The sequence below is a fragment of the Lepeophtheirus salmonis genome, chromosome 5, assembly GCF_016086655.4.
Source record: "Lepeophtheirus salmonis chromosome 5, UVic_Lsal_1.4, whole genome shotgun sequence".
Lineage (NCBI taxonomy): Eukaryota > Metazoa > Arthropoda > Copepoda > Siphonostomatoida > Caligidae > Lepeophtheirus > Lepeophtheirus salmonis.
Window position 1 is genome coordinate 63,886,991 of NC_052135.2, and position 27,260 is coordinate 63,914,250.

A 27,260-nucleotide genomic window follows, 5' to 3' on the forward strand; every position below is an offset into this window, starting at 1 on the left:
ATTAAATGCTAAATGTACCGTGTACTTATAATTACGTGAATGCAAATATTAAAGAAATCCTTCAAGGTCAGTATATTTATGGTGGAACTTTTTTACTTGTCTGATTTATGAGGCCCATACTAACAAATAGTCCGACTTAAATTACTAGCTAATATTTATAAACTGTTATGTCCCGAGTACAAAATATATTTCGTGTTCAAGCTTCCTACAATGTGAGCCTTGACTACAGGGGGATCCTACACTCCCTTTGGCTGACATTTTCTTGTCAAACTTGTCGTAAACACTGCGTTTTTTGTCAAAAAAAAGTAATGTGTATGGTTATTTTTTTTTTTTTGTCAAAATTTGAAATCTCAGAAATCACTAATCATTAAATAATTAACATAATGAAATTAGTTTTTCTAAAAAACAATCATTAAAAAAATATTTTGTCAAAATAATCCAACAGTTCTAGGAACGGCCCTGTCCATAAACCTGAAATAATATATCAAATAAATGACAATAACATCTGATGAAGCATGAATCTTGATACAAAATGTGAACATATTATGTATGTAAATGAAAATCTACAGATCCGATAAATGTCTTTCCACTTGGAATAATTGCTTTCTGTGTGGTTTTTTGTGTGATTGTGTATTTCAATTAAGAGTGAAAGGCTACCTATGTATGTAAATGTTTCATTAACTTTATATAAAATAAACTCTACTGCATAACTGTTAAATATACCTATTGAGCAGTTGTCATATTATTGTTTTTTTCTTTTCTTTTTAAGTATTGCCTTTGACCTGGCTCATATGAGATAAGGAACAAAGCGTTTTCACTGACGTCTCAAGTAAACAGACATTGCAAAATAAGAAAAGTACATTTTCTCCAGAGCTGTTTGTTTATTGTAACGTCATTTGAAAAGGCTCTATACATGAAACGCACACTCTTATTTTCCGTTCCCTTTTTGAACCAACTTAGAGGTTTATTTTTGATATCTTACTTTTAGTAGAATAGTTTTGAAATGAAAGGGAGAATTGTATTAAAGCAATGCTTTGGTATTTTTTTAAAGGAATTAAATGAACTTTGTTAATAAATAAATTATTATTCTAATAATATCAATTAAATAAATGGATAAATAAAATTATTTTAGTTTCTTAAGATATTGATTGTTTTAATTCAATTCCCTCTTATATCTCAAAATTATTATACGTACTCATAGTACTCCTTAGTTTGTCAAAAAAGGAAGAGAAAATTGAATAATGTTCCATGTATGGACTATTCCTTGTATGAGCTTATTAATGAACAAAAATCATGCCAAACTTGTGCACTATTAAATATTATAGTCGTCATAAAGGACTAATTGCATATATATATATTATCCTTCCTGTTCTTATTCTTCATGCCTCCAGAAGACAAGGGAGTCCGGAGTCCCTTAGTTAGGAGAGAGAGAAAGAAAAGAAGAGTCGAATGAATCCTCAAGCAATATTGTTCTCAACTAAAATCAGCTCCTGTTCATCCTTAACGACTTTTTTTGAACGAGGTGAAGGAGGGTTCCAAATGGGAACATTCCCAATCTCCGTCACATACTTTCCACAACACATCAGTCGCATGTGACCATCATCTGCGACATGAATGAATCTAGAGCATCCGCACATGTATGTACAGCTCAGAATCAAGATCCCTCCCGGAACAGCAGAGAAGAGTATGAGAAGCATGAGAGTTTTATCCGGATCAAAGTTAATCACAACAAAGTCCGGATCAAATGGGTCATAGTAGCAGGGGTAAATGGCTCTTGATGTGTAATTACGACCATCCTTCCCATAGTTTTCGTAAAAGTCCGTGCACTCTTTACTCAAAGTATTGACACAGCCCTCAATGTTGATTTTTAATTTGGTTCGATTAAGGAACGTAATGTCTGGCTCATACTCAATGTGATGTGCACGATGCTCAAAAATTTCTCTTCTGAAAGAGTACTCATTCACGAGTTGAGAGTAGTTCACTTTTCCTCCGTTGTAATTGTCTTCTAACCATGTTCCATTCACACAGTCCCTCGTGATCATCATATTTGACTCCCGGTCTAAAATAAAAAAAATATATTATTAAAATCTGAGTGCATCACATTGTATGCATTACTTAATAGTTGGTACACTATATAGCACCAAGAGGAACGTTTTTATTATATATCACTATTAAATCAACCTTCTAAAATATAATTGAAACTTAAAAAATATCAAAAATATATAATTTTATTTAAATACAGGAATTTTTATGAGTTTTAAGCATCTGGTCTTATTCAAGTTTGAATTTCTTAACCGCCGTTACTTTTATTGTATCTCCGAACCTTTCCTCCAAAAAGAACAACAAAAAAAGAAAGACTCAAAATCAGTTGGTAGTAGTAAGCTCCTTCTTCCCAACTATAGAATTATTATTCAATAATTGTGAGACATTTTTAATAGCTTAACAAAAGCTAATTCAAATTCAACCAATCAACGTTCAGAACACTGATAAGAGGAAAATAAGGAGAAACATTTGAGTCCGAGTCGAGTCTGAAGTCGTATTTTAATTAAACTGGATTATAAGGCCGGATAAACAACATAAAGTTATTATATTATTATAAAAGTATAAAGATCACTTCATATTTTCTTTCCTTATAATAATAAATTTGATTGATTTACTGCCCCCCATAATAACTGACATGAAATTATGCGACGACAGCGCCTTTAAGCAATCCATAGTTATCTATGGTCGTAGTTGACCAAAATATTTAAATTAAAGAAGTAATAAATAGGTATATTAACAACATAGTGGACACTTAAAATATTTTTAACTTCGATCCTTACTGTATTTTAAATTTGATTAGTTTTTTCTTTATGAAAAAGTTTTTATAGAACTAGTGAATGATTCCATACAAGATCCGGAGTGATTGATGTACAAATAAATATATTTCCCACCATTGAGGTCAACTAACTTTCGGCGTCAAAAAAAATACCTTGCTTTTTACTCAACGTAAACACTCCATGTATATAATTATTTCTATGGACTGGAGTCGGAGAAGTGAATGCATAAATCAATCAATTTCCACCTATTGGCTAAATCTTGTACTCCTTGAGATGATTAATAAATTATTAGGTATACATCATTTAGTTTTGAGACCATTATATATAATTACTTTATTCATATGAATGTTAATAATTAGTAATGGACCAGTTATTCCTAGAAAGTGAAATTTTTTCCGTCTAATAACAATAATATTTTGTATTATGACGAAGGGTATAATTTTATTACTTTATTGTTGAAAGTTTGATTTGACTTTTGAAACCTTTTCTTCTATGTATTAACTTAGAAGTAACATATGTAGTAGTCAGGTTTAATCCAAAAAGAAAATAGTCAAATTGGAATAACGATTTAATGTAATAAATATATCAAAGGGGGTTCATTTAAAAAAAAATCAGTCTTAAAATATAAATATATTTCCCTTAAGCTTCTCCACTTACCCTTCCGGGCATGACCGGAAGGTTTCTGTATGAAATAAAACTATGAAATGAATACTAGCCCAACATTTCAAAACATGTGGCGTAATTAACTGAGTTAAATTTAATTATGTGTCCTTCTTTTTTTCATAGAAAAGGTTTAGATATACAATAGATATTAGATTATAAATTCACTTTTATATTTCTATCAAATTATCATTATTTGAAGTCAAACAGGATATATACTCTTTTAAATTGAACGAGTTATATTTTATTGTAAATTAGGATTTACATCCTTATTAGTTCAATTAGAGACCTATGATTAAGAACCTACATATTGGATAATTGGTCCTTAGGACTGATGCATGGATAAAAAGAACGGACCAATTAGAAAAATGACCAAAAGGGAAGCAAAAAATGACTGATTAGGAATTCAGTCCTAGTACCGATCCAACACTAGTTAGTAGTAGTAAGAAATTCTTACCAACTATGGAATTATCATTTAATAATTACTCTCAGTTGCTTAACAAGGACTTAATCTAATTCGACCAATTAACGTTCAGAACCCTGATTAGGTAAGAAGAAACAGAAACATCGACAAATAATAGACTGTAGATTTTTGTATATCTATACTACTAGAATCGATCACTCCGATCGATTCTAGATTCCAAAGACAAAAGAAAGATCGTAGCCGACAAAAATACCAATTTTTATGTTAGAAGTATTAGTTAAATATCGTGTCACGTGCAAATATATTTAGATGTTGCCTGCTTGTAGCCAGGAATGTAAGGAATTCTGTATTACGGGTAGAGGAATATATATGATATTATTTCCTTCAATGTATGTTATGTATTTGTGGGATCTTTTAGAAGAAAAGGGTCTTATATGTACGCACAACAAATTGTATAAATATCATTTAATTAGAGAGCATCAAACACCCCATAATTTTTAAATTTTTCATGGATTTTCTTACCTATTCTCTCAATCGAGACACTTTGTGATAGAAACACGTATGCAAAAATCAACCAAATTGGAACGGGTCTCGAGTGTATAGATGGTCATACCATAGCAATCCTTAACTTCCATATTTTTCCTTAGATCCAGTCATATTTGCTTTAAAGTTAAAGCTCTTGCAGTGGCTAACCTGAATATAAACATATTATGCAAGTTTACCAAATTCCCAATTGAAAGACAACTACAGAGTTGGAACTCAAAACTTGCAAATAATGAATAAACTAGGGGATTTTTATGGACTCAAGAAAGCACAACAAGAAATAAATTTGTGATGTATTTGTATTCAATGTTTAGCTTGATTCAATATGTCCTTTTTCACAAGCAATAACAGCCTTGACACGCCGGCGAATAGATTGGCAGCTTCTTGGCAATGTAGCCCGTGGTCAGGGATTACCACGCAGCTATGATAGCAGCTGGGAGCGAATCCAAATTTGGATGAGAGGTGTGACATACATTCTTCTCTAAGACAGTGCAAACTACAAAGTCCAAGGGGTGGAGGTCAGGACTGTACAAGGGCCATATTGAGGCAGACGATAGGTCAGTTATATTGTAGCTGCATAATTTTGATACTTCTTGGCTGTATGGGGCTGTAATGGACTTCTTGCTGTTGTAAGCATTTCCGATGGAGATGCCAACATTCTCTGCAGTCTTCTCACCACTGACACCGGTACAGAGGAGATCAAAAAAGAGCTGCTTTTTTTTTGGTGTTACTCCGACACTTAGTGATGTGGGATAAAAACAAAACTTTTTTTTTGTTTCAGCTGATATTTGGTTGCCTAGTGAACACTTGTAATTAAAAATATCCTGGGATAAAATGTTGATTACATGCTAGTGGAAGTTTTGTGCCCTGACTCTGTAGGTTAGTGGTAGTCCAGGACCACCTACGATTTAACCAAAACGTGGACTGTTAATCAATGTTAATTTTCTCATTAATATAGGAAGGTTTAGTGAATATTTTTTGACATTCTATTTCAGACATTCCATTTGAATGAATACACATTTAGTCATCATAAGTGAGCAAAAAGTCAAAAGACAGTGCATTTCAGATCTCCTAGATGCTGGAGTTGAGTTGGTAAGGATTATGGACATCGTGAAGTACTCACAGAGCCTGATTTTCAAAGTGGACAAGATGATGAATGATGGAGAAGGCCCGTCCAGGAAAGCAAGAAGTAGAGTGCACAATTTAAGGAGGGGTCCGGAGTTCTTGTCTATATTGGAGAAAAAAATCAAGGATGCCCCCACCAAATCGATTTCATCGACTCACCAACGACTTCTCCGTGGCTGCTAGGACCATCAAAATGGGCGTACAGGGAGACTTGGGATTGTCTTATACACGAAGACACCACCCCACCTTCTTACAGAGGTCATAAAGGCCAGGAGGCTCGAGAGTCCACGCTTTTTGCTGCCAGACCTTGCACATGTTTCTATCAAGATATGTTATATTTGAGGTAATAGGCATATAAATCCAAGTACCTACATAGGAACAATCGGTTTACCCTAATATATATATATATATGTATATCTGTGTTCCTATCATTATAATAATATGTAGTTCACATAATAACTAGAGTAGATATCCTACATAAGAAACCTCATTTTACATTACGAGTACGTTGTAAATATCATTCTATGGTATACATTGATACATAATACTTGTCCTACTAGTAACTAGTAAAATATAATATAATAATTGTCTTTATTTCTCCTTTCTTTCGTGCATGCATTTATAAACATTACATACTAGTTATGTATGTTTTTAAAATAGCTTAATAGCCAATTATTAGAACTCGTTACATACTAAAATATCCATGTTATAAAACTAATTTTTAAATTTACATAAGTACTCTGTACCTACTATGTACTCCACGTACTTCCTCTCTCCCTATTCTCATCCTTTCCTCTGACCCTTCCGGCACCTCTTTATTATTCATGATTCATAACTTATTATGATGATACTTCTTGTATTCTATCTCTCAACCTTTCTTTACACAATAAAAGACGGAAAAAGAGGCTCCAAAATTAATTATTTTGTACTTACAAAAAACAAACATGGTAACCCTAATACTTTGTGGAGTATTTAGGAGGAAAGCATCTGTCAAGAAGTTTCATTAGTTTAGCTACAATCAGCTGTGGCAAGGGAGAAGGAAATAAACAAGGACAATGGTAATAATTACTCTGATCATGATCCTTAATTTTACTCTGACTGCAATAAGGACTTACAATTAAAACTCTGCAACAAATCTTTAAGGTTACTCTCCCTCTTTTATGCACACAAACGAATGTGCAACGTTGGTTTTGAATATAGCAGGAAAGTAAGTTCAATACTCAGAACTTAAATAATGATGAGAACAGCCGAGAGGAAAAGAAAACTCATTCTTCAGACTACTAATTCCAAAAAAGCGGGCCAGCTAAAAAATAAACATGATTTACCTCACTAGTTATATTGGTCCTTAATATAGGACTTAAAATCGGTCCAATCCTTTAAAAAATGTTTCAAATTTAAAAGCGATCTCTACTAGGAATTATAATTATGTTTATTAACCAATGGGATATGAGCAAAGTTTAAAAAAATCAACATCTGCAAGACGACACAGATCTACAAAGTTTCCGTGATAAACAAATAAGTAAAACAAACTACTAATAATTCCAAAATGGCGCCACTATCCTTGGGTACGTAAAAACCCACTAATAAGTAAATAAAGCTCTTTACTTAGTTCGTCATTATTCTTGTTTATGCACAATTAAAGCATTTATTAATCTTATGGAAATATTGGATCCTCGGTGGTCAAGATTGATTGATGATGAGGCCACTGGCAAATGACGTCATAAAGAGTAAACCTCACTCCAACTTTGTCACCAACAAGGTTAATAGAAGTACTAGGTTAGACCATCATGTAATTGGACTTGCTAGAATTTTCTATTTGATGTACCGTACTAACTGCTCAGTAAGACACTGACAGATTTGGTCGTCATAGAGTATAATAGTGGTACTCTAAGAGTAACAGTCAAGAAAGACGATATATAACTACTCTTGGTAACAAATATACTCTAGGACTTTACTATTAAAAAGCATGGTGGAAGTCAATCATTAGTAGGACAAGCGTTATGCTCTTGGTAAGCAATGGATGCCTACTTATTAAATTTTTTTTTTTTTTTTTTTTTTTTTTTTTTTACCAAGACTAAGGTTATCTGCGTTATTTTGCAGTTATGAATTATACCTTGAGTGCTATTGAATTTTTGGGCAAAGGTCACTTTTTCAGGGAGATCAAAATAGATAATTCAAGGTTAATAGAAATATAAGGTTATACCATAACCCGTGTAGAACTGATATTTGACTTCCATAACGCATAAGTTTAAATACATTTGTATATTGACCTCAAAAGAGAATTACTTGGTCGGATGGAGTAATTGTAATACTTAAATGTTTACAATATATTAATTCCAAGCAATTCCATCTGACCAATTAAAGAAAAAAAAATTAAACACGTTTATTTTATTTAAAATATTTACTTATATCTGAATATAAAACTCCATCTGACCAACATATGGAGAAAAATATAATGTCAATTTTAAAGTAAGATAACGTTGTATTATTATTGATTATGAGGAAGATGCCATAATAAACGTCTCAGTCACCTAACAATACATTCTGATTAAATAAGCAAATTTTGTAGTTATGTATAATAGTATCTATTTGTAAAATGTCTTGAAAAATCAACATTTGAAAAAGGAGATACTAACTGAAACAAAAAATAAAATCCCTCCTTTTATCCCTAAATCGATGTTTCTATATAGATACTTAATAGCACAAATAAAGTCACTTACCAATGGATATATTGGTACAGGCCACAATCAGTGTGTTCTTTCCTGTCTGCCCTTCTACTTTGGATATTTTAGCTGTGGATCTTTTTCGACAATAGGCCATGATGATTTTCTCTCCATTAAAGATGAAGGAATTTTTACCTGTGGTGTTGAACTGAAGGTCATCACATCTCCTTTCACATTTCAAGTCATAGATCTCTGAACAATATCCGTGTTCGCAGGTATAGTATCGTTTCACGGGATTTCGGTAAATATCGGTGCCGATGATGGTGGGATCCCGACGTTTCCGGAGATCAAAGCAGAATTCCTGATCTTGGCAAATCTGAGGGCACAAAAAATATTTAATAACAATGAGGAAAGGAATGGGGAATTGGGCGTCGGTGGAACAAATATTTATGATGGTGGAGAGTAGTTATATTAAAATGACGTCACATACATATTAATGCCATTAAGTGGGAGAAGTGCCGATCACTACAAACCTTCTAATAGGTCTTGTGCTTGATTGAAAAATAAGAAATTATAAATAGTTTGTTCGAGTGAAATAAGAAAAACTTTTTCTAAAAAACTTTATTTGATAAATATTATAATAAATTTTATTAAAAAGGCTGCGAAAAATATTTTTGTTTGCAAAAAAAAAAATAAAAAGATATTTATATTTTTTTTCATGAAAAAGGGATTTTTTTTTCTTCAAAATATAATATTTTCAGATTGAAATTTGGACCTCGCACAGTCTGTTTGGCATAGGGGCTTCACAATAGCTCAAGATGGGACTGGGAATATCATGGCCTATTGTCTTTTCTGTTTTTGCGCCATTTAATAGGAAATACATACGCACCTGCTTGCAAGATGAACATTTGACATCAGAGCAGGCGAGTCGTTGAGACTCATTTTTTAAACTATCTGGGACGGAAGTACAGTTAATAATATCTAGAGGGCAATGCTCTATGAGAGAGGTTATAGGAGCCTTAGGAGTTATGTGAGGCGAGAGAGAGACATCCATATCACAGCGGTTACAATTACAAACACCATCTTGGCCCAAAGTTGGATCTCCTTTTGCACTGAGATCAAGAAGTTTGGATTGGAAATCATTTATAGACGGCAGTAATATTTTTACAAATCCCAGCCTCACAGGATATCTGAATATTATTGAAGCGAATGCATCGATTCTTATCACCAGTGTTTCCATTCGTATCTGAAAGGAGAATAATTAATTAATAGAATGAGTTTGCTATATATTAATAGAGTGATCTTAATGAGTCTCAAAGAACAGAGTGACGACAAGCATATCAATAGAGAACAAATAATTGCACTAAGTTCATCTTTGGTTCTGCGCAATTGTTAAGGATACGATTTTAGAAGAGAACAATTACGGTTTTATTCTCCTCGAACTCTATAAAAATCCAATCCCAAGTCATTGTTATTCTACTTTATGATCGAAATTACGTGAATGGATTAACTTAATTTAGAAAAGTGTTTCATTATTTTTTCTATGGTCTTGTCTGTGGTACAAGAAAGATTCTTACCTTTTTCGTAGGGATACAATTTGCAGTTCATTTCTGGAAGATCCTCGAGGACGTTACATCGATGGTTAACAAATGTATCCAGGGATTCTTCTTCGTTGTCGTAAATTATATCACAATCTGTCCAGTCTATTTCAGTTCCAAGATTCCGTGCCGCCGCCCAGACATGAGAGCATTCCTTATTTGACTAAAAGATAAAGATGACAGAATGATTTACTTTGCAATATCCCTAGAGTTAAGGAACATTTATTATTTGAATGAACATGAGCAATGTACATAGATTAAGAGGAATTAAGAGTGTCCTATCTCCTCCTTGATTTATGAAGAAACCACTCGGCTATAAATCCACTTGCATAATTAACTAATTTAGGAATTCATTTTTGGATTATTTCTTGTCTTTAAAGATAAATAAATCCGCGTTAAGAAACAAAAACAGAAAAATAAAAGCCCAAGTTTAATATTTTATCAAAACTTTCTAAACAATCTCAAGTGATAGGATTTTTGTTCAATTTTCCGAACAACTATTTCTCAATTTAATTTCGAAATATAAATAATTATTCAATATAACAGACATTGCTAGCCAATAAATCCGATAAACGAGAGTGATCTACGAATATTCTGGAAGTTCCACCCACGTTTCTTTGATGACATTGCAGAGAAATGGCAAAATTTGGTAGGAATGAACTTTAACCCTTGAATGGAAATATACATATACATAATAATTGAGGGGGTTGAGATCTGGACTCAATGAAGGCCATATAGATTTTTACCAAAACGGAATATTTTTTAGCCATTCCTGAGACTTTGGACCAATATGAATTGAAGCTCAATTATACTGGAAAATATATTCTTGTTATATGAGGAATGTTCTTTAAAGCAAGGAAGGACAACAGTTTTAATTTTTGATCCATATCCCATTTAATCATTGTTAATGTACTCTTATTTATCTTTACCACCTTGATCGATTTTTATATCTTAAATTTTTAATCGAATAAAAAACAAAAATCCAGTCTTTTATTATCGATATCATTTCCATTACCATGACTATAGACATTGGCTTTTCTATCTTTCTTTTTCTCTCTTCTGTAAATACATACGTCATTCACCCTTTACCATTTCATAATGTTTCTCATCCATTCTTAATACATCTTTTACTAGGAATGAACGTGAAAATATATAGAACATACGAGTATATTATTGCTACGACTCTGTCCAATATTGATTTTTGTCAGTTTGGTAATAAGTTCGGTCCTTCTAGATCGATTTTTACCAATATTTCGGTCGAGACTCGGTCTTAGACCTTGGATCAATATCATATCGTAATCAAATCATGGACAGGGTTGGTTTTATGGTGAGTGAGGCCTGAAGTAAAAATAATATGTACGGTTCTTTTTTTAAATTAGAGTTTAAGTTCGAATCTTGGTTGTTTTTTTTTTCAAAGAAAATAGTTTTGCTCAACGTCCTTACTTTTAATGTTAAAGTGCGGGACTTTGGGTAAATTCCCCCTTCAAAACCCGCACAGACCAATATTTTATCCATTTTAGAGAAAACTTTATGGGTGTCACATGGAAATGAGTCAGTGTCAAAATTTATATTACATCGTTGAAGCCAAGCTCATTTTTATTTGAAATCAGAGATGACTGCTGTTAATGAAAGACCAAAGTTTTAGATTCAAGAGAATGACCTCAAATGTTGTATGGGATCGATACAGATCAATATTTTTCTCAGGTCCGGTTGAGAGACGGAATTAGATTGACTCAAAAAGGGTATAATGGTTTTACAAAGGTCTAGAGTGTTTGAATCGAAATTTTAAGAAGAATCTAATTTATTTGTTTTAGAAATGAATTGATTTTTTTAAATATTCATTGCTGTGTTTTCAGTACAAAGATTAAGGTGATTTATAAAATATCATTTGCTTGACTTGAGTGAGGAAGCCTCTTAAATATTTTTAGTTTGACTTAGGAATACATAATAAATAAAACCACAAACCTTACTTAGACACCATTCCTCACAGGAGGACCATCCAGCGCAAGTATCTATCCCAGAGAGATTCCGATCATTTGAAAGCGTGGTACACATTTTAGAGTCGAGTGCAATGGTGGACTCTAGCACTGTTTTGGAGGGTATGTAAATAATAACAATGGAGTAGATAATGGCGACTGCGGAGATGACGCTTAGAAGCATGGTGCAAAATAGGGTGAAGCAAAGATGTTTTTCTCCACCCTGAGGAGGATACTTGGTCTTGGGCATCCTTGGGACTTTTTTTAAAGAGTCTTCTCAGATCCTTCCCTCTTGTAAAAATAATATTCCCTGCAATTCAAAAATGAAAATGATTATGATTTGTGTATGCAATTTAACAGAAAACGTATCCGCAATGTCTTTTCTTTTATTTCCTACTAATGCCTTTTACTTTGCGAATTAGTTCTGCATTCTTTAACTTATTTATAGAAAGGTGGTATATTTTCCTCGCAAAAAAAAAAAAGTAAAACAAAAAATAAAATGGACAATATCTCTAAAATGAAGACTTGTCAAGCACAGGTAACAACTTTCTTTCATCCAAAACGGATACAAAAAACACACGGATATACCTACATCAGTCCCAGTCTTAGAGGAATGGAAAAAAAGAGACGTAACAGACTATTAAATTTGTTCAATTTAAAAAAGTTAATCATATAAATTAGTGATGGATAATATTTTTTTAATAGAGGGCAACATAAAAAAAGAGAATAATATTAAAAGTTCACATTGAGAAAAGTACATTTTTAAAGTTTTATTAATTGGAATAGTAAATTTTGCATTTTATCAAAAATTGTGATAAAAAAAGCAACATATTTTTGACAATGAAATTCCCAAATCATCAACAACTCTTATGAACTTTGTTGGCTGTTGATGATATCTAATTTTTATTAGCCCTTATTAGTGTTCTGAATAACGTTGATTGGTTAAACTTGGATTAGCTGTTGTAAATAGTCCACTACAATTTAATAAAGAATGTTCCAAATAGTTGGGATGAATTGGCCATTATATGCTCCTTTCTGGGCTTTTTTCTACTTCTTTTTTGGAGTAAGGTTGAGAGATACCCCTGTTATAAATCTTAATTTTACTTTTAAACACGGGGCTTATATTTTTTCTTCAGTAAACTCCTCCGAAACTGTCACTAGACCAATAAGTATAAAATTCAGAACTATTCAATAATCATTTCTTAAAAGTCCAAATAAAATCTTTTAACTCGATTTATAGTCAAGTTACGAGTTGGAATCACACTTGGATTCTGAGTCAAGTTTAATGAAACTTACAAAAAAAAAAAAGGTCCCACGTTGTGCGTTTGAGATTCCATTCTAATTAATAATATTATTTATTAGAAAAAAAGGGTGCTTGTGAGTCCCTTAAACTCGAGTCTAATTTAAGCTTGAAGTTTTCAAGTCCAAGTCAAATCACAAGAATTTTCACTTAGAATCATGTCTGAAGACATTGAAGCTTAATAAGTATGTATAATTGTTGAAAATATAACTTGTAGGTATGCTAAAATAAGCAACTGAAAAATGACGTGGTAAGCCTGACCATATGTAAAATGTTTGGGAGAAGAAAAACAGTTCAGCTATCATGACGTTTTAAATAACTTTTTTAATGAGTTTTTATTTGCCCAAATTTTTACTCTAAAATAATAAAAAAGTTGTTTGTCTCTTCTAAAAAAAATTATTCCCCTGGACGCCTTTGGTAGATGTAACGAATTTTTTTTTTTTTGCAAAAAGCAATCTGTAAGCCAAAAAAACAGAAATTTTATGCTATAATGATCCTTTTTATATTAATAGGGATAAAACAATCACAAAAACACGATCTCAATCCAAAAAAGGGGGGGGGGTATGAAATTTTGTTGACCAGTGTAATTAATTGAAACTATGTATTGGGAGCATCATTTGCATATAGTAAAAAGGCTGGTATGAACAGCCATACAGTATGAATCTACTAGGAACAAAAAAAGGGTAGTAAACAATGGATTCATCATATCTATTGTGCATACAAAATAAAGAAAAAAAAATCACAAGAGCCTGATTGCTATTATTATGTAAATAAAACCATTTGGACATTGTAAACAACCATCTTTGTGTTTTACTAGCTACATAATACATATGTATATATATCTATGGTTGTATTCATAGATATACGTATTAGTGCTGTGTCAACTCGAACAATTGTACACTCAGTTAGCCTCGACTTGAGTCGACTTAATATATTTTTTGAGTTGACTGCTTTTTATCAAAATCAAACTGGTTAAAGTGAAAATTTTAAGAATGTGGTAGAGGAGAGGAGAGAAGCTTAGCTGTCATGACGTTTCAGTGGATCAACTACAAGCAGCTGTTACCAAGGGAGGGGAGAAAAAATAAACAAAGACAAAACAAATCCTAGGATTACTCTCCGTCTTTTATGAGCACATCCAAAGGTTCGAAATCCGTTTTTGTATATATCAATGAACTTGTTTGTAGTAGAAAAGGAGAAATTCAACAATAATGATAATAATTTAGGAAAGAAATGCACTCTTTATGTTGCCAACTAAAAAACAAATAATAAAAAAACCGTCGAGCTCAAAAATTCAATAAAAATTAGCATCACTGTCAATGAACCTCATCCAATATTTTAAATTTGGGCTCTGCTCTCTTTGAGCGATTTTTCAATTAATCACAATTTAACCTATTTATACAGAATGGGGACCCAAAACTTGAATTAGCATATCATTATGACTTTAACCCCCTTATTTTTAATTATAAGCTTTCATTCCGCGACCAAACGACAGCTTAAACAAAAATAAACAAGATTTCTTCATATCTAATTTTAAAAATGTCGGAAAAACAGCAAAAAATGGAACAAGTGTACGATCTTCTCCGTCCGGTATCATTGCCGAGAAGGCTGTTGAGACCGTTGGCATCCCCATTCACAACATCAAAATGTCGATAATAGCTAAGAAGAACCAAATCATATACAGCAATAATATCACTGACTTCTGACCTCCTCCAGCGCTTACCTCAACCCCCTGGACTTTGCAGATTGAGGCGTCATAGAGAAAAATGTATGTACACCTCTCATCCAAATTTGGATTCGCTCCAAGCTGTCATTATGACATTGTGGTACAATATGGATACATCCTTCATCGTCAAGGGTAACTAATTTGTTCACTGGCGCGTCGGCGCTGTTATTGCTTGTGAAAGAGTAAATATTGAAAAAAAAAAAGCTAAATATAGTATATAACATATCACTAATTGATTTTGATTTGTTTTTCTTGAACCCATAAATATCACGTTTTTTGTAATTAATTAATTCATCAAGTTTTGGATCCCACTCTGTAGGCACAAATTTAACCTTATAGATAATTATGAGGTTTATATTACATTTCCAAGCAATTTTAAGGATTAAGTAACATTGTAGCTAATATGACATGATGATAAAAAGTTGTCCCTCAATAAGGTTCACTCACTCGTCATAAGATGCAATTTCTAAGATATTATATGGAGAAAATTAGAGGGATGGTCTGGAATCTTTGAAGAATCAAATGAGTTTGAATCGGCAAAGGGACTCCAATTCTGCATCAGAAATATGGGATGCACTGTCTTCTACAGAAGTTGACATTGCCAATGAACTTTGCACCCAATGCCGTACTTTTTTACATTGAAGGCTTCATTGCTCGATCGGTTTAAAAAAAAAAAAGTCATAGCTGAAGAAAACTACTAGTCAACGAGAGATTGAAAAATAGATACAAAACATTTCCAGGCTTCCTGAATCAATATAAATAGTTCATCTCATGGTTCTATTAAATATCCTCTCGAGATATTTCTGCTCAAATCCTTATGTTATTCAAGGGTATAGTTATTGATTTCGTCAAACAGAGAAAGCATTAAAATATTACATTGCGAGTTGTCCTCTTCACTTATTAAATGACCAATCTCATTTTGCTAAACTTGAAGTGAAGTGAAGATAATCGTACATATTTTTCTGTTTCGAGGAACTGCCTCACAGTGATACAAAATGTTTTCAATATTTTCTTTTAGCAAATAATTTTTTATCAATGAAACACTATAACAACATTAAAAGAATATTTGTTTTATTCATAGATGGAGGAGGGATACTTGAACATAAACCCATTGTGGCATGAGACTTGAAACTATTAAAGGTCATGAATCATGCTAGATATGTAGATATATGTGTATAAACCTCACGCTATACTTTTTGTATGTATATTCAAAATATTTGGTACGAAAATATTTTAAGACTTAATAAATACAAACTTTATACAGCTCTAAAAAAGTAATAAAAAAAAGAGTTATGAATATATTTATTGAGTAGGTATAAGTATTGTCATAAATAAAATGATTTGTGATAGCTACATTACTATTACTTATTCAAAACGAGATACGTATAGAGTTGTATAAAATATGACCTGTCGGTGTGTCAAAATTATAAGAAACCAAAATGCAATCCTGATGATTTGAAGTATGATTGGGGAGATAGCTGCTTAGCTGTTATGACATTTTATTATATCAGCTGCACGCAGGTGTGGAAGGAAGGAAATAAACACAAATCCCACTCCGTATATAGGAAGGGCTATAAGAAAATATAGACAGGAATAACTTCGAAGCCGATGCTTAATTCTAATCGAATAATAAGTCCAACTAGGACTTACATTGAAAAAAAATAATCATAATACTTTCCGTCTTTCACGTCAACACGCAAAAGGGATAACTTTATGCTTAGATGCGTCAAAAAATTAAATACTAATGATAATAGATTTGAAAAATAAATAAAACTCTTCCGATTACTAATTAGAAAAAAAGTGTGATATTTCATACAACTTTAGGTGATTACATAGATAGGGGTACAGAATTTGAGACCCATAAAAAAAATGACTCTTAGATTAGAGTTTCTATTTATACAGCACAGTTTTAATATTCCCTTAAATTTAGCAATATCTGATTTAATGTGCTAGCTTTTGTTCTGAATAACTTTGGTAAATAAGCCTCGTGTCACCATCAGTGACACAAACATTTTTCATGAGAAAAAATACAGTTACGTGATTAGAAAGGGAAAAATGGTTGTTGTTACTGGTTTTTTTTCAAATTATATTCATTCTTTGATCGTCAAGGTTTAATCTTTGAAAAATAAATTTTAACATATATATTTAAATTAATTAAAATACTCTTCTTGTTCTATGTTATAAGTAGGAACGTAGCTAGAAGGGATGGGCTAAAAATTTATACCCGTGCGAACATACTTTGTTCGTGGCAAATAATCAGGGGCGTCCGGAGGATCATATTTTTGGGGGCTTGGTTGTTGTATTTTATTTTATTTTTTTCTTAATTTGAAAAATTAAATATTTTTAAATTTTATGGAAAATTTTCTAAAATCAACAGCTATTCTCAAAAAAAAATTCAATAATCCAGTACTGTTAAAAAAAATGAAATTTTGAGGAAAAAAATTTCAAATATAAAATTTTTTGGAAACAAACTTCAAATAATAAATTTTTCAGGGAAATATTTCAAAAATAAAATTCAATAATCCAGTACTGTTAAAAAAAATGAAATTTTGTGGAAAAAAATTTCAAATATAAAATTTTTTTAAAACAAACTTCAAATAATAAATTTTTCAGAGAAATATTTCAAAAATCCATATCTATTATCAAAAATTATATTTTTTGGAAAACAATTTATGAAATCCAGAGCTGTTCAGCAAATAGGAAATTTTTAGTTTCCAAAAAAATATAAATTTTTTTGGAAACAAACTTCAAACAATAAATTTTTCGGAGAAATATTTCAAAAATCCATATCTATTCTCAAAAATTAAATTTTTTGGAAAAAAATGTCAAAAATCCAGAGTTGTTCAGAAAATATGAAATTTTTGGGAAAATATTTCAAAAATCCAGAGCAATTTACAAAACATAAAATTCCTTAATTTCCTTAATTCCTTTTTAAATATAACCTTTACTCAAACCATTCTTGCACTTCATTTGTAGAATGGACCCATCCAGCTGAACATTGCAACATTTCTGACTTGTGGTACAAAAACTCTACACAATCACCTCTATTAAAAGGTTAAAGTTAATTAGACACTAATCCTGGGCCACCCTATGTATATATTATTAAGATTATGTGGGGTGTTTAAAAAAAGAAACAAAGCGGAAACAACAACACTTGCTTTGAGATCAAGCCCAGTGCCAAGAAATTGATATTAATAACATCATTATATTCAGTGCTTCACTCATATTTGGCACTCTTTTTTGTATGGTTTGTTGTATACATACGGTACAATAGACGTACGTCAATGTTGACCTCATGAGATGATTCTTAATATGGCTTTGGATGATTAAATAATGAATATTTAATTTGGATACAGAGTAATTAGGATTTTTATTTATTTAAATATGATTTTTTATCGTGTGCAGAGATATTGCCGAAAGCCACTTTACTAAATGCCATTTTGCCGAAAAAAAAATCATATATACTTTGATGATGATTCATACTCCAATACTATGCATTCCCAATCATGTTACTCTAATTTTAAAAGATCAGATGTACCACATTTTCCGAAATACATTCTTTTTTGAGATTGAACGACGACAACTTTAGGGAATATGACTATTTGAAATTTGGTGAACACCATAGTTTTTTTCTCAAATTTCAGAAATACATAAAGAACTCCATATCTCGAGAACCAAGCATTTGATTGAAAAAATAAATTAGATTTGGAGTTTACATGTAACAATTAGTGTTGGGGTTCGGTCTGGAAATCCTAAACCGGTCTGAGACCGTTATATTTTTTGTCGGACCGAATTAGTTTCGTCCCACGAAAAAACTCGTTCTGAACCGGTCTCATATAAAAATATTTGGTCCAGATCGTTCCAAAGGAAAAATTCGGTCTAGTTGGGTACCAAAAAAATCGGTCTAGACCGATTTTACAGTTAGATTGTTTATAACATGGCATCATATGTTTTTCCAAGTACACTGACGTTATACATATGAAGTTTAAACAGAGAAAGCTAGGATTAAATTTTATCAAATTTTGAAGCAGCGATGTGAAAAGATACCCTTTTTTTGGTGATTGGATATGGATTGACACAACCTTTACACAAATATTAAAAAAATAAAGTTATTGATAATAACTATGGTAATCCGTAACTAGTAGAATATAAACCTAATATTTTGTGTTCTCGAGTACTTTTTATTTAAATATTCTTTGAGATTTTGATGATTAAACTTTTCAAAATCAATATATTTTTGTAAATCCACTCGTAGTTTTGACAAAAAGTATTCAAAATTTTCTTATAATATTTTTCTAGTATTGAGGATAAATAAGCTTATTAATGAAAACTGAAAAGAATTTACAATTTCGCTCGCGGCCAAGGACATGGTGTCGAAGCAGGTATAAAATCCATGTGTCACATACATAATGCGTGGAAAATGCTAACCCTGAGCATATTTAAATAGATTATTAATCAAATAAGAAATCCTTCCCATAGGTTTGAAGATTGATCTATCATATGTACCAATAATGATACATGAACATATTATATGTCCAAGAGTTATCCTTCAATAGTTAGAAGAATTACACCAGATCAGCAATAATAACTTATTTTTTATCACATTAACTAAATGTAATTCAAAAAATCATTTTCTGGATTTTTTGACTATTTCATTGGCACATATATAATTAATTAATAATATTTCAATGTGTCTTTTAAATTAGCCAACTGGGTACAGAAGTATGTTATTAATAACCAAGAAAACACATTGCATCAGGATTGTGCTAGTACAGAATATAGGAGTGTAAATTGGTCGGGACCCTATAATAATTAATGAGTCCTTGAAAAATTAACAAAATTTAAAGCACCCTCTACAGCAAACTAAAAAATATATCTTATTCGCAATATGGTGGCAAAGTATAAACCTAAATAAACTAAAAAGAGTATTCAAGGCTGTTCACAGGGTTGGGCTGTAGCCCCTTCCCCCAAATTAAGGAATTTCGGCTTTTTATTAGAAAATTTAATTCAATTATTTTTTTAAAATTGACAAAAGATTTAATTTTCCTTGAACAACTATAGCTTTTTGAAATTTTTTAGAATAGATGTGACTTTTGGAATTTTTTTTTGAACAGCTGTAGATTTTTGAAAAAAAAAAAAAAAATATTTGAAATTTAATTTTTGATTTTTTTTTTTCAAAAAACTATGGCCCCTGCAACTACACTTCTGCAAACGCCCCTGGTATTCCTTTTCAATTTATTTTTCTTGCCGCAAATACAATTTTGAATTTACAAATAATAAATATTTATTAAACAATATTATCATTCACTATTATTCATCTTGTGTCCTAAACTACGCGCAGGTGAGTATGGGAGAGCAATTGTAATCCGAATGAGACAAATTCTGAATATTAATTTGGTATATAGGGGTAATTTATACTTTTAATAGCCATAAATGACCAAAATATAAGTAAAAAATCAAGGAATTCTTTTTCTCAATAATAATTTAGTAATAGAAGGTTCATTTATAAAAAAAGGTCATGAATATTAAAAAAAAATAGTATTTACCTATGTTCACTTAAATTGACCCAAATACTAAGAAAATACTACCCTCCAATTAAAGTTCTATTGTGACTGCATATTGAAACCAACAAAAATGAGAGTTGTTGGACAGAGATATCCAACAAATAACTAGGTTTATCCAAGGTTAATAGAAATACAAGGTTATACCATAACGCGTGTACGACTGATGCTTTACTTACACCACACTTTTTAATATTGACATCATAGTGTATGAGTGGTTGCTATGTTGTCAAAATCCGCTTTTCTTGCCCAGCAGTTGGTACGATATATTAAATTGAAAATTTTAGCAATAGTGACGTCATAAACTATGAGCGGTTGCGACTTTTGTCAAAATCTGCGTGTCTTGCCCAGCAGTCGGTACGATACATCAATTGAACATTCTAGAAGCCCGATTACATAATGTCTAACCTTGTATTTATATTAAACTTTATATTGGTCAGGGAATGATTGATATCGACATATGAACAACGTGGAAATGTTAGAATGGGAGAAGGTGTTATGTTTGATTACAAGATATATTACCCCCCAAAAAAAAAAAAAAAAAAAAAAACAAAGACATCTCAGTTTTTGCAGACAGTGTGAGAAGATAGAAGAGGAGGATGCTATTCATTGTATCCCTCCAGAAGTGTCCTTATTACCAAAATGGACGAATGAGACTTAGTCAATAATTAGAAATTATAGATGAGAGGGATATTTACTGGTCGTCGGACTTAATTAGAGCTAATAGTATTACGTTGAAATGTGTTTCTAAAATTTGTAAATATTTGTCGATTGAGGAAAAATATATAGCTCTGGATGGAAGTTTAATTGACAATAATAAATGATAAACGAATTTTAGATTTGGAAATATTTTATTTTTGTCATTTTAACACATTTTATGTTGCTTTAAACATATGTAGCCTACTCTTGTTTTTTTTCTAAGGAGGTAATTATGTTTCTGTTATGTTTTATGTATTTACTTTTAAGGCAATAAAGGGCCCATATTCCGGGCCAAGAAAAAAAATTATATAAAATTAGTTCAGTCTGGTTTAGAGTAGTGTTAAATTTGTCAGTTTTAACTAGACGAAATGTATACGTCAACAAATGCCTTTGCCTTGACAATGACGAGACGAAGACTAAACAAAACAATTTTTTTTTAATGTTTTGTATTTCTAAGAAATCCTTTCGTTTATTGACGAAATAAAGACGAAACTAAATTGAATAAAATGAAGTGTAACGAAGTAGAACAAAATTACCACTCTGGATTTGGAAGAAAAAAGAATAATCATAGTGAACTTACCAACATCCTGGATACACCAGCAACTCTTTGTGCCCCTTTCCCAAGACTATCACGTCCTATACTTCCAAGATTCTTGAAGGAAATGTATGTTTTCTTCCCCATAAATATGAAGGTTCTATTCACATAAAAAAAGCATATATATGTTGTATCGAAAAATGAGAATCGGAAATATAAAATACAAACAAGAATAAAACTAGGGAAACCAAATAAATATTCAAAAGTGGATGACCATATTTTTTTTTTTTTTTTTCTGATTTATGATTTTTGCTACACTATGAGAAGTATACATTTAAAACGGCCTTATATTATATTGTAGCCCATGTAGTAATTACAATATCCTATGTAATCCCCTACCTTGGGAACCACGGAGCAAATGATGCAAAGGATCACATTACATACAAACACGTAGAGAGATTGTGAATAAAAAGGTTAACTAACAAATGTTTTATTTTTTTATATCTAAATGGAAGGAACAGAGATAGAAGAAGGACTATGAAGTATTTTGTATCCATGTAAGTCAACTGCTTTCCAAATTATGGAAAAGAAGCAGCAAATGTTGTCCCGCGTACGCTTCTTTTTCTTAATGGTTATTTCTATCTATGGTATTTTAATAATCATTCCTCCTGATACAAGAGATAATATTCACATCCCATATCTAAAAAAAAAAAAAAAAAAAAACATTTACCTAATGTTATTCTGTCTCTAACATTTTATTCTTCTTTTTTAAACAATTTTTATGAATGATTTATTCGCATTACCTATTCCTAGTAGTAACTTTGAGAATTGATTTTCTCTTCCGTTCTTATTTTACATGTAGTACAAATTAAATAAATAAGGTAGTTTAATAATATCTTGGCTTTTTTTAATGTATAAAAAGGGCATTACAGGACAGTTCATTGTCAGGTTGGTACATATACCTGGTTTTTTTAATACTGCATTTACTATGCTCTAAATAATAATTGCCCTCCATAATGTATCATTTTTGGTGATGGAAGTGGTGCATATTTATAACCCAAAATATACGTAATTTCATCAATTATCATATTCACTGATATATTTAGTGATAGAAAAATACACACATTTTTTAGCCTTCGATGAGACTTCAATACACATGTTGGTCGACATCCTGCTTAATTGATAGAAAATATTCCTTCAAACAGACGTTTTTATTTTTATTTGCACTTTCATAGCGTTATGTCAATAGTAAATAAGCTGACTTGAATCGTTACCATATCATTTTTTGATGTCAGTAAGAGAAGAAATTCATTTTTAATGACTAAATGCCCTCATGATCCATTCTCTAAATGTAATAGTAAAGCACTTTAGTTTACCAATGGTATATGAGTCCTTTTTTTTAAAAATATTATCAAAAAATGGCGCCACTGTGCTTAGTTATAACAATACACAAATAGGTAAACAGGTTACTAATACAACAAAACACCTTATGTTATATATTTTGTTTAACCTCTCTAGTTTCCAGTCTTCCGTGTCTAGTAATGTCACAAATCCTTACATGGTAGTTTACAGGTCCTGTCAGAACTTTATTAGAAGATTTCCAGATCTTGCACCAAAGTGTTATCTCATAAATACAAAAATTTACTATTTATTTTTTATCAGCTGTTGATTTGTCTGCTTCTTTTTCTATTTAAAGTGTTCTTACCGTTAAATGGTTAAATCTGAGTAAGCTCTCGTATAGCTAACTCATTTCCAACAATGATTATTTGCTAATAATTCCATAGTTGATGCAAATACAGAGCTAACGACTATATTTTTTAAGATGGTTCTAATCCGCGTCATATCTTTGGCGCGGTTTGCAATTTTTGCCTTATTAGAAAAGTGAACTGGGATGTCGTCAAAAAAGTCTTTGTTTCTTATTTCACAAGAAACGAACGGGGAACCCAGTTGCAGTTCTAACTTGGTCATTTGCGAAGCCGATTAGAACTATAACTCGTGAAATCGCCAACTAGGACTTTGCAGTAATTGAATGAGTCTCACTAAGATGTATTAACTCTTAGACGTATAAAAGATAATAATAATACAATGTGAGCATTCTTAATTCCCGCAAAACAAACTTGAAAGTTATATAAAAAGCTTTATTTTCAAGATATTTATTTATTTCGAAAATGTCATTGTAAATATACCAATAAAAAACCAATATATTCGCCCTGATCATCTATGACGGTCAAGAATACGAATCTGTGGCCGACAACAGCTACTGTCGATAATGTTAATACCCAGTTTGGCACAGTGCTTTTTAATCGATGCAATGAGGGACCTCTGGAAGTATTGGAGACTCGAGAAACAGGTGATCCAAGTTAGCCCCCGACAAAATAGTCCAATGTTCTAACATTCACTGAGGGTTGATTACCAGATCGTAGCAGTTAGGCTCTAGCCATTCCATGGACTTTTTGGAGACCCAAGGCCTCTCCTTAACTATTTACTTCACCTAGGGCATCACTACCTCCTCTAGGACCTTTTTCACTCTCACTTCTCACCCCCCCCCCAACACTTTAACATCCTAAACACAGCTACCAATTCATTTGTGGCTTCGCTTGCTCACAGACTCATTCTGGAAAAAGTTGTTCTCGCCAGACAAACAAAAACCGAACCTTTTCAAGTCTTAAGATGCTTCAGTATGTTCAGCAATTTTATGGACTTCAATAGCCTCCTGATTTTATCTTTTTCTGCCATAATTTGTCCCATCTGTAGTATTTAGGACATACAGCGAATGTTTATTGTCACACAAACCTGAACTTTATCCATACTGTTGTCCCATTCACAAGCCATCACTCTCAAGTACATGTGATGATTCTCTTATTCCATCTTTTCGACCTTCTTGATTAATTCCCTGTAACCTACGGTCCTGATGTCTCCCTTCATGTCCCTTGACTCCTCCAACGCCAATAATATTGTTTTTATTATAATTATTTCCGACTTAAGTTGCCTGAGAGAATACATTTTTCTCCACTAGGAGGCACTGAGGGTGCAATGGACATTACTCTTTACACGGAACTCTTAACATATGAAAGGCTCATGATCCCTATCCTAGATGAGGCCATTGATCATAAATCAAATAAACTTAATCCTATCCCATTTTTAGTCAACCGGCTTTTTAAAATAAAGATAAGAGAATAATGGATAGTTATCCTTTAAAAAAAAACTAGTAGAATAACAGAAAAATGCATTATACTAATAATGTATTGGGTTGATGTTTTTTTAGAAAAACCTTTAGGTTAAAATTAGACGGTTTTAGATTTATAGCATCATTAAGTTGTTTAAATAATTGTTTTGTATTTATATCAAACACTTGAATAGATATGTGACTAAATAAATTACCATTTAAACATTGATGGTATCCTTGAATAGTTTCATAATCAATTTTAAATGAAAAAAATTGAGAAAATATACTTACAAGATTTTGTCATCGAAAAAAGATAGATTCATATTTACTTTCTTCATGATGAGGCGGAAGATATTATATATTTGGACTTCTGGAGAAAATATAAAGTCACTTGTGGTAAAGAGTTTTCCTCTGTTTATTTACTCTAGTAGTTTAATTTATCACTTTGAATTCACAAGCTGGTCATGACAGTAGGATCATTTAGTTTTAGAGGAATTCAATTTGGATACATATGTTGAAACAAAAATTAAATTTTCACTTGAATTGTAATTGCTCCTTAAAAAAGATTAGGCTTTCCGATAATAAGATTCAAGCTCGGACGGGGAATTTACATACAATTATAATCCATGTCATTGAGAATGTGGTTAATGTTGTCTTGAGTACGAGGAGACTGAATACTTTTTATATGTGCAAGAATATTTTAAAGGTAGCTAATCTCTGTTTCTTTTGTTGGACAAGCATGGAACATACTTTGTAATCTTTAAGATACAGGACAAAAGACAGATACAATTTAACATTGACAGAGTAATTGATCTCAATAAAGTCTACAGACGGTTCGAATTCAGGCTGTAAAACTATTTTTTCTTCTTTTGAAATGCAAATTACCTGAAAGGGTATCAGTATCAATTTTCATTCAAAAATCACTGAAGTCCTAAGAATATTCTTATGGAAAAAAGCTCCCACTCCTTGAATAATGGCTGCATTGTCATTTGATATCCTAGCACATGAAGTGGATTTGTACATTGATCTTTTACATTTATGCAATGCCAGATATTCGGAAGATTTCAAAATTCCAACTGAACTGCTGAAGGCTTCAAATAACGCTTCTAAAAGTTGATTATTCTCTATCTTGTATTTTCGAAACTCTCTCTCTTTGTCAGCCATCTCACTAACGAAATTATCCTTACAAAAGGGGAATTAGCACATTCTTCAATACTTGGAAGGTGCCAAAGCTCCATAGGATTTATGTAGAATTCCAACCCCTGACCTTTTGAGGATTCATCTTAAGGAAATTAATGCTCGGCAAGATGAGTGATGCACTTTGCGTGATGTGAAGCAAAATACTTTCTTAATTTTGAAATAAATAGATAATGTAATAACTAATACGAATAAATCCTTTAGCTTGAAGTTGGATGCTATCATGCTTCAGCTTCTTGTGATGTAATCAAATTTATTACTCCATATAGATCCTAGGATATACAATATATATACCATATAGGATATACTAGGAGGGACAATATCAATAATAACACGGGGGAACAATTACGTTAAATTTTGATAAGATAATAATCTAATTTGTTTATGTACAGAGAATTTAAAACTGATCTCAGTTTTTCTCTCAGTCAACTGAATTCTGAAATATCTGGGATTATAGTAATTTGGGACTATTATTGTCCAGAGTCATTTTCTACCCTTAAAACAATACCCAAATTAAAATTACCATTAATACTACTTATGTAAAAGTGTTTTTATGGTTATAAAGTGTTATTACTGAGTCTGTATCTTGCTCTGAACTCGACATATTTTCATTTTTAGTCCGAAAAATGATGAAAAACGACACTCTTCCTTTGACCCTTATAATGCATAGTGATTAAGAATATCATACCTTATATTATAGAGAAATATTCAATGTATAATAAAAAAAAAGATCTATTTAAAAAAGTATTCCTCATGTATTATGTTGCCAGTTGTCAATGTTTATGCTGCTTTACTTCTAATCAGTTCTTTGTTATCTGTAAAAAGATCCTAACCATTATTAAAAAATAGTTCCAAGGTTTGAAAAGAATTGGCTAACTACCAACTATTTTTGGACCATTTTATCCTGTTTCTTTTCAGATAAGAAGTTGCATTAAACAATAAAGGTATTTACGTGTTCTTTCTAATGAAATTCAAATTTCAACTGATGAATAAGCTCTTTCTTTTTATTTATCCCTAACTATCCTAAGCCTCCTAAATCTTTTTCTTGTTTTTTTTTGTTTAAGGTAAGGGTTATAAAATAAAATATACTCATTGATATTTTTTTTTCTCTTTTCCCTAGCGTGATATATGATCTATAATAAAATAATATAAATTCTGCAAAGGAAATAAAAAAATGCATACGTCATTAGGGAAGGGGATAAAATAAAGTCCTCTGTGGTAACATACAAAGCGACATCTTTCAGGAGAAAAAGTTTTGTTATAGCCAAAGA

At 31.5% G+C, this 27,260-nt stretch overlaps 1 protein-coding gene across 2 annotated transcripts; it reads right to left on the bottom strand.

Annotated features, from left to right (window-relative positions):
- Positions 1-611: 611 nt before the first annotated feature.
- LOC121117603 (uncharacterized) lies at positions 612-22,133 on the bottom strand. Of its 2 annotated transcripts, none has more exons than XM_071888894.1 (7): positions 22,026-22,133; positions 21,672-21,786; positions 11,803-12,118; positions 9,812-9,995; positions 9,124-9,480; positions 8,292-8,610; positions 612-2,059 (listed from the first exon to the last, which is right to left on the bottom strand). In XM_071888894.1, the coding sequence occupies exons 5-7, from the start codon at positions 9,472-9,474 to the stop codon at positions 1,458-1,460; spliced, it is 1,272 nt and encodes a 423-aa protein (XP_071744995.1). In that variant the 5' UTR covers positions 9,475-9,480; positions 9,812-9,995; positions 11,803-12,118; positions 21,672-21,786; positions 22,026-22,133; the 3' UTR covers positions 612-1,457. The 2 variants fall into 2 exon arrangements, with proteins under 2 accessions (XP_071744995.1, XP_071744994.1); XM_071888893.1 differs by having other exon boundaries at positions 11,798-12,118.
- Between the last annotated feature and the right edge of the window lie 5,127 nt (positions 22,134-27,260).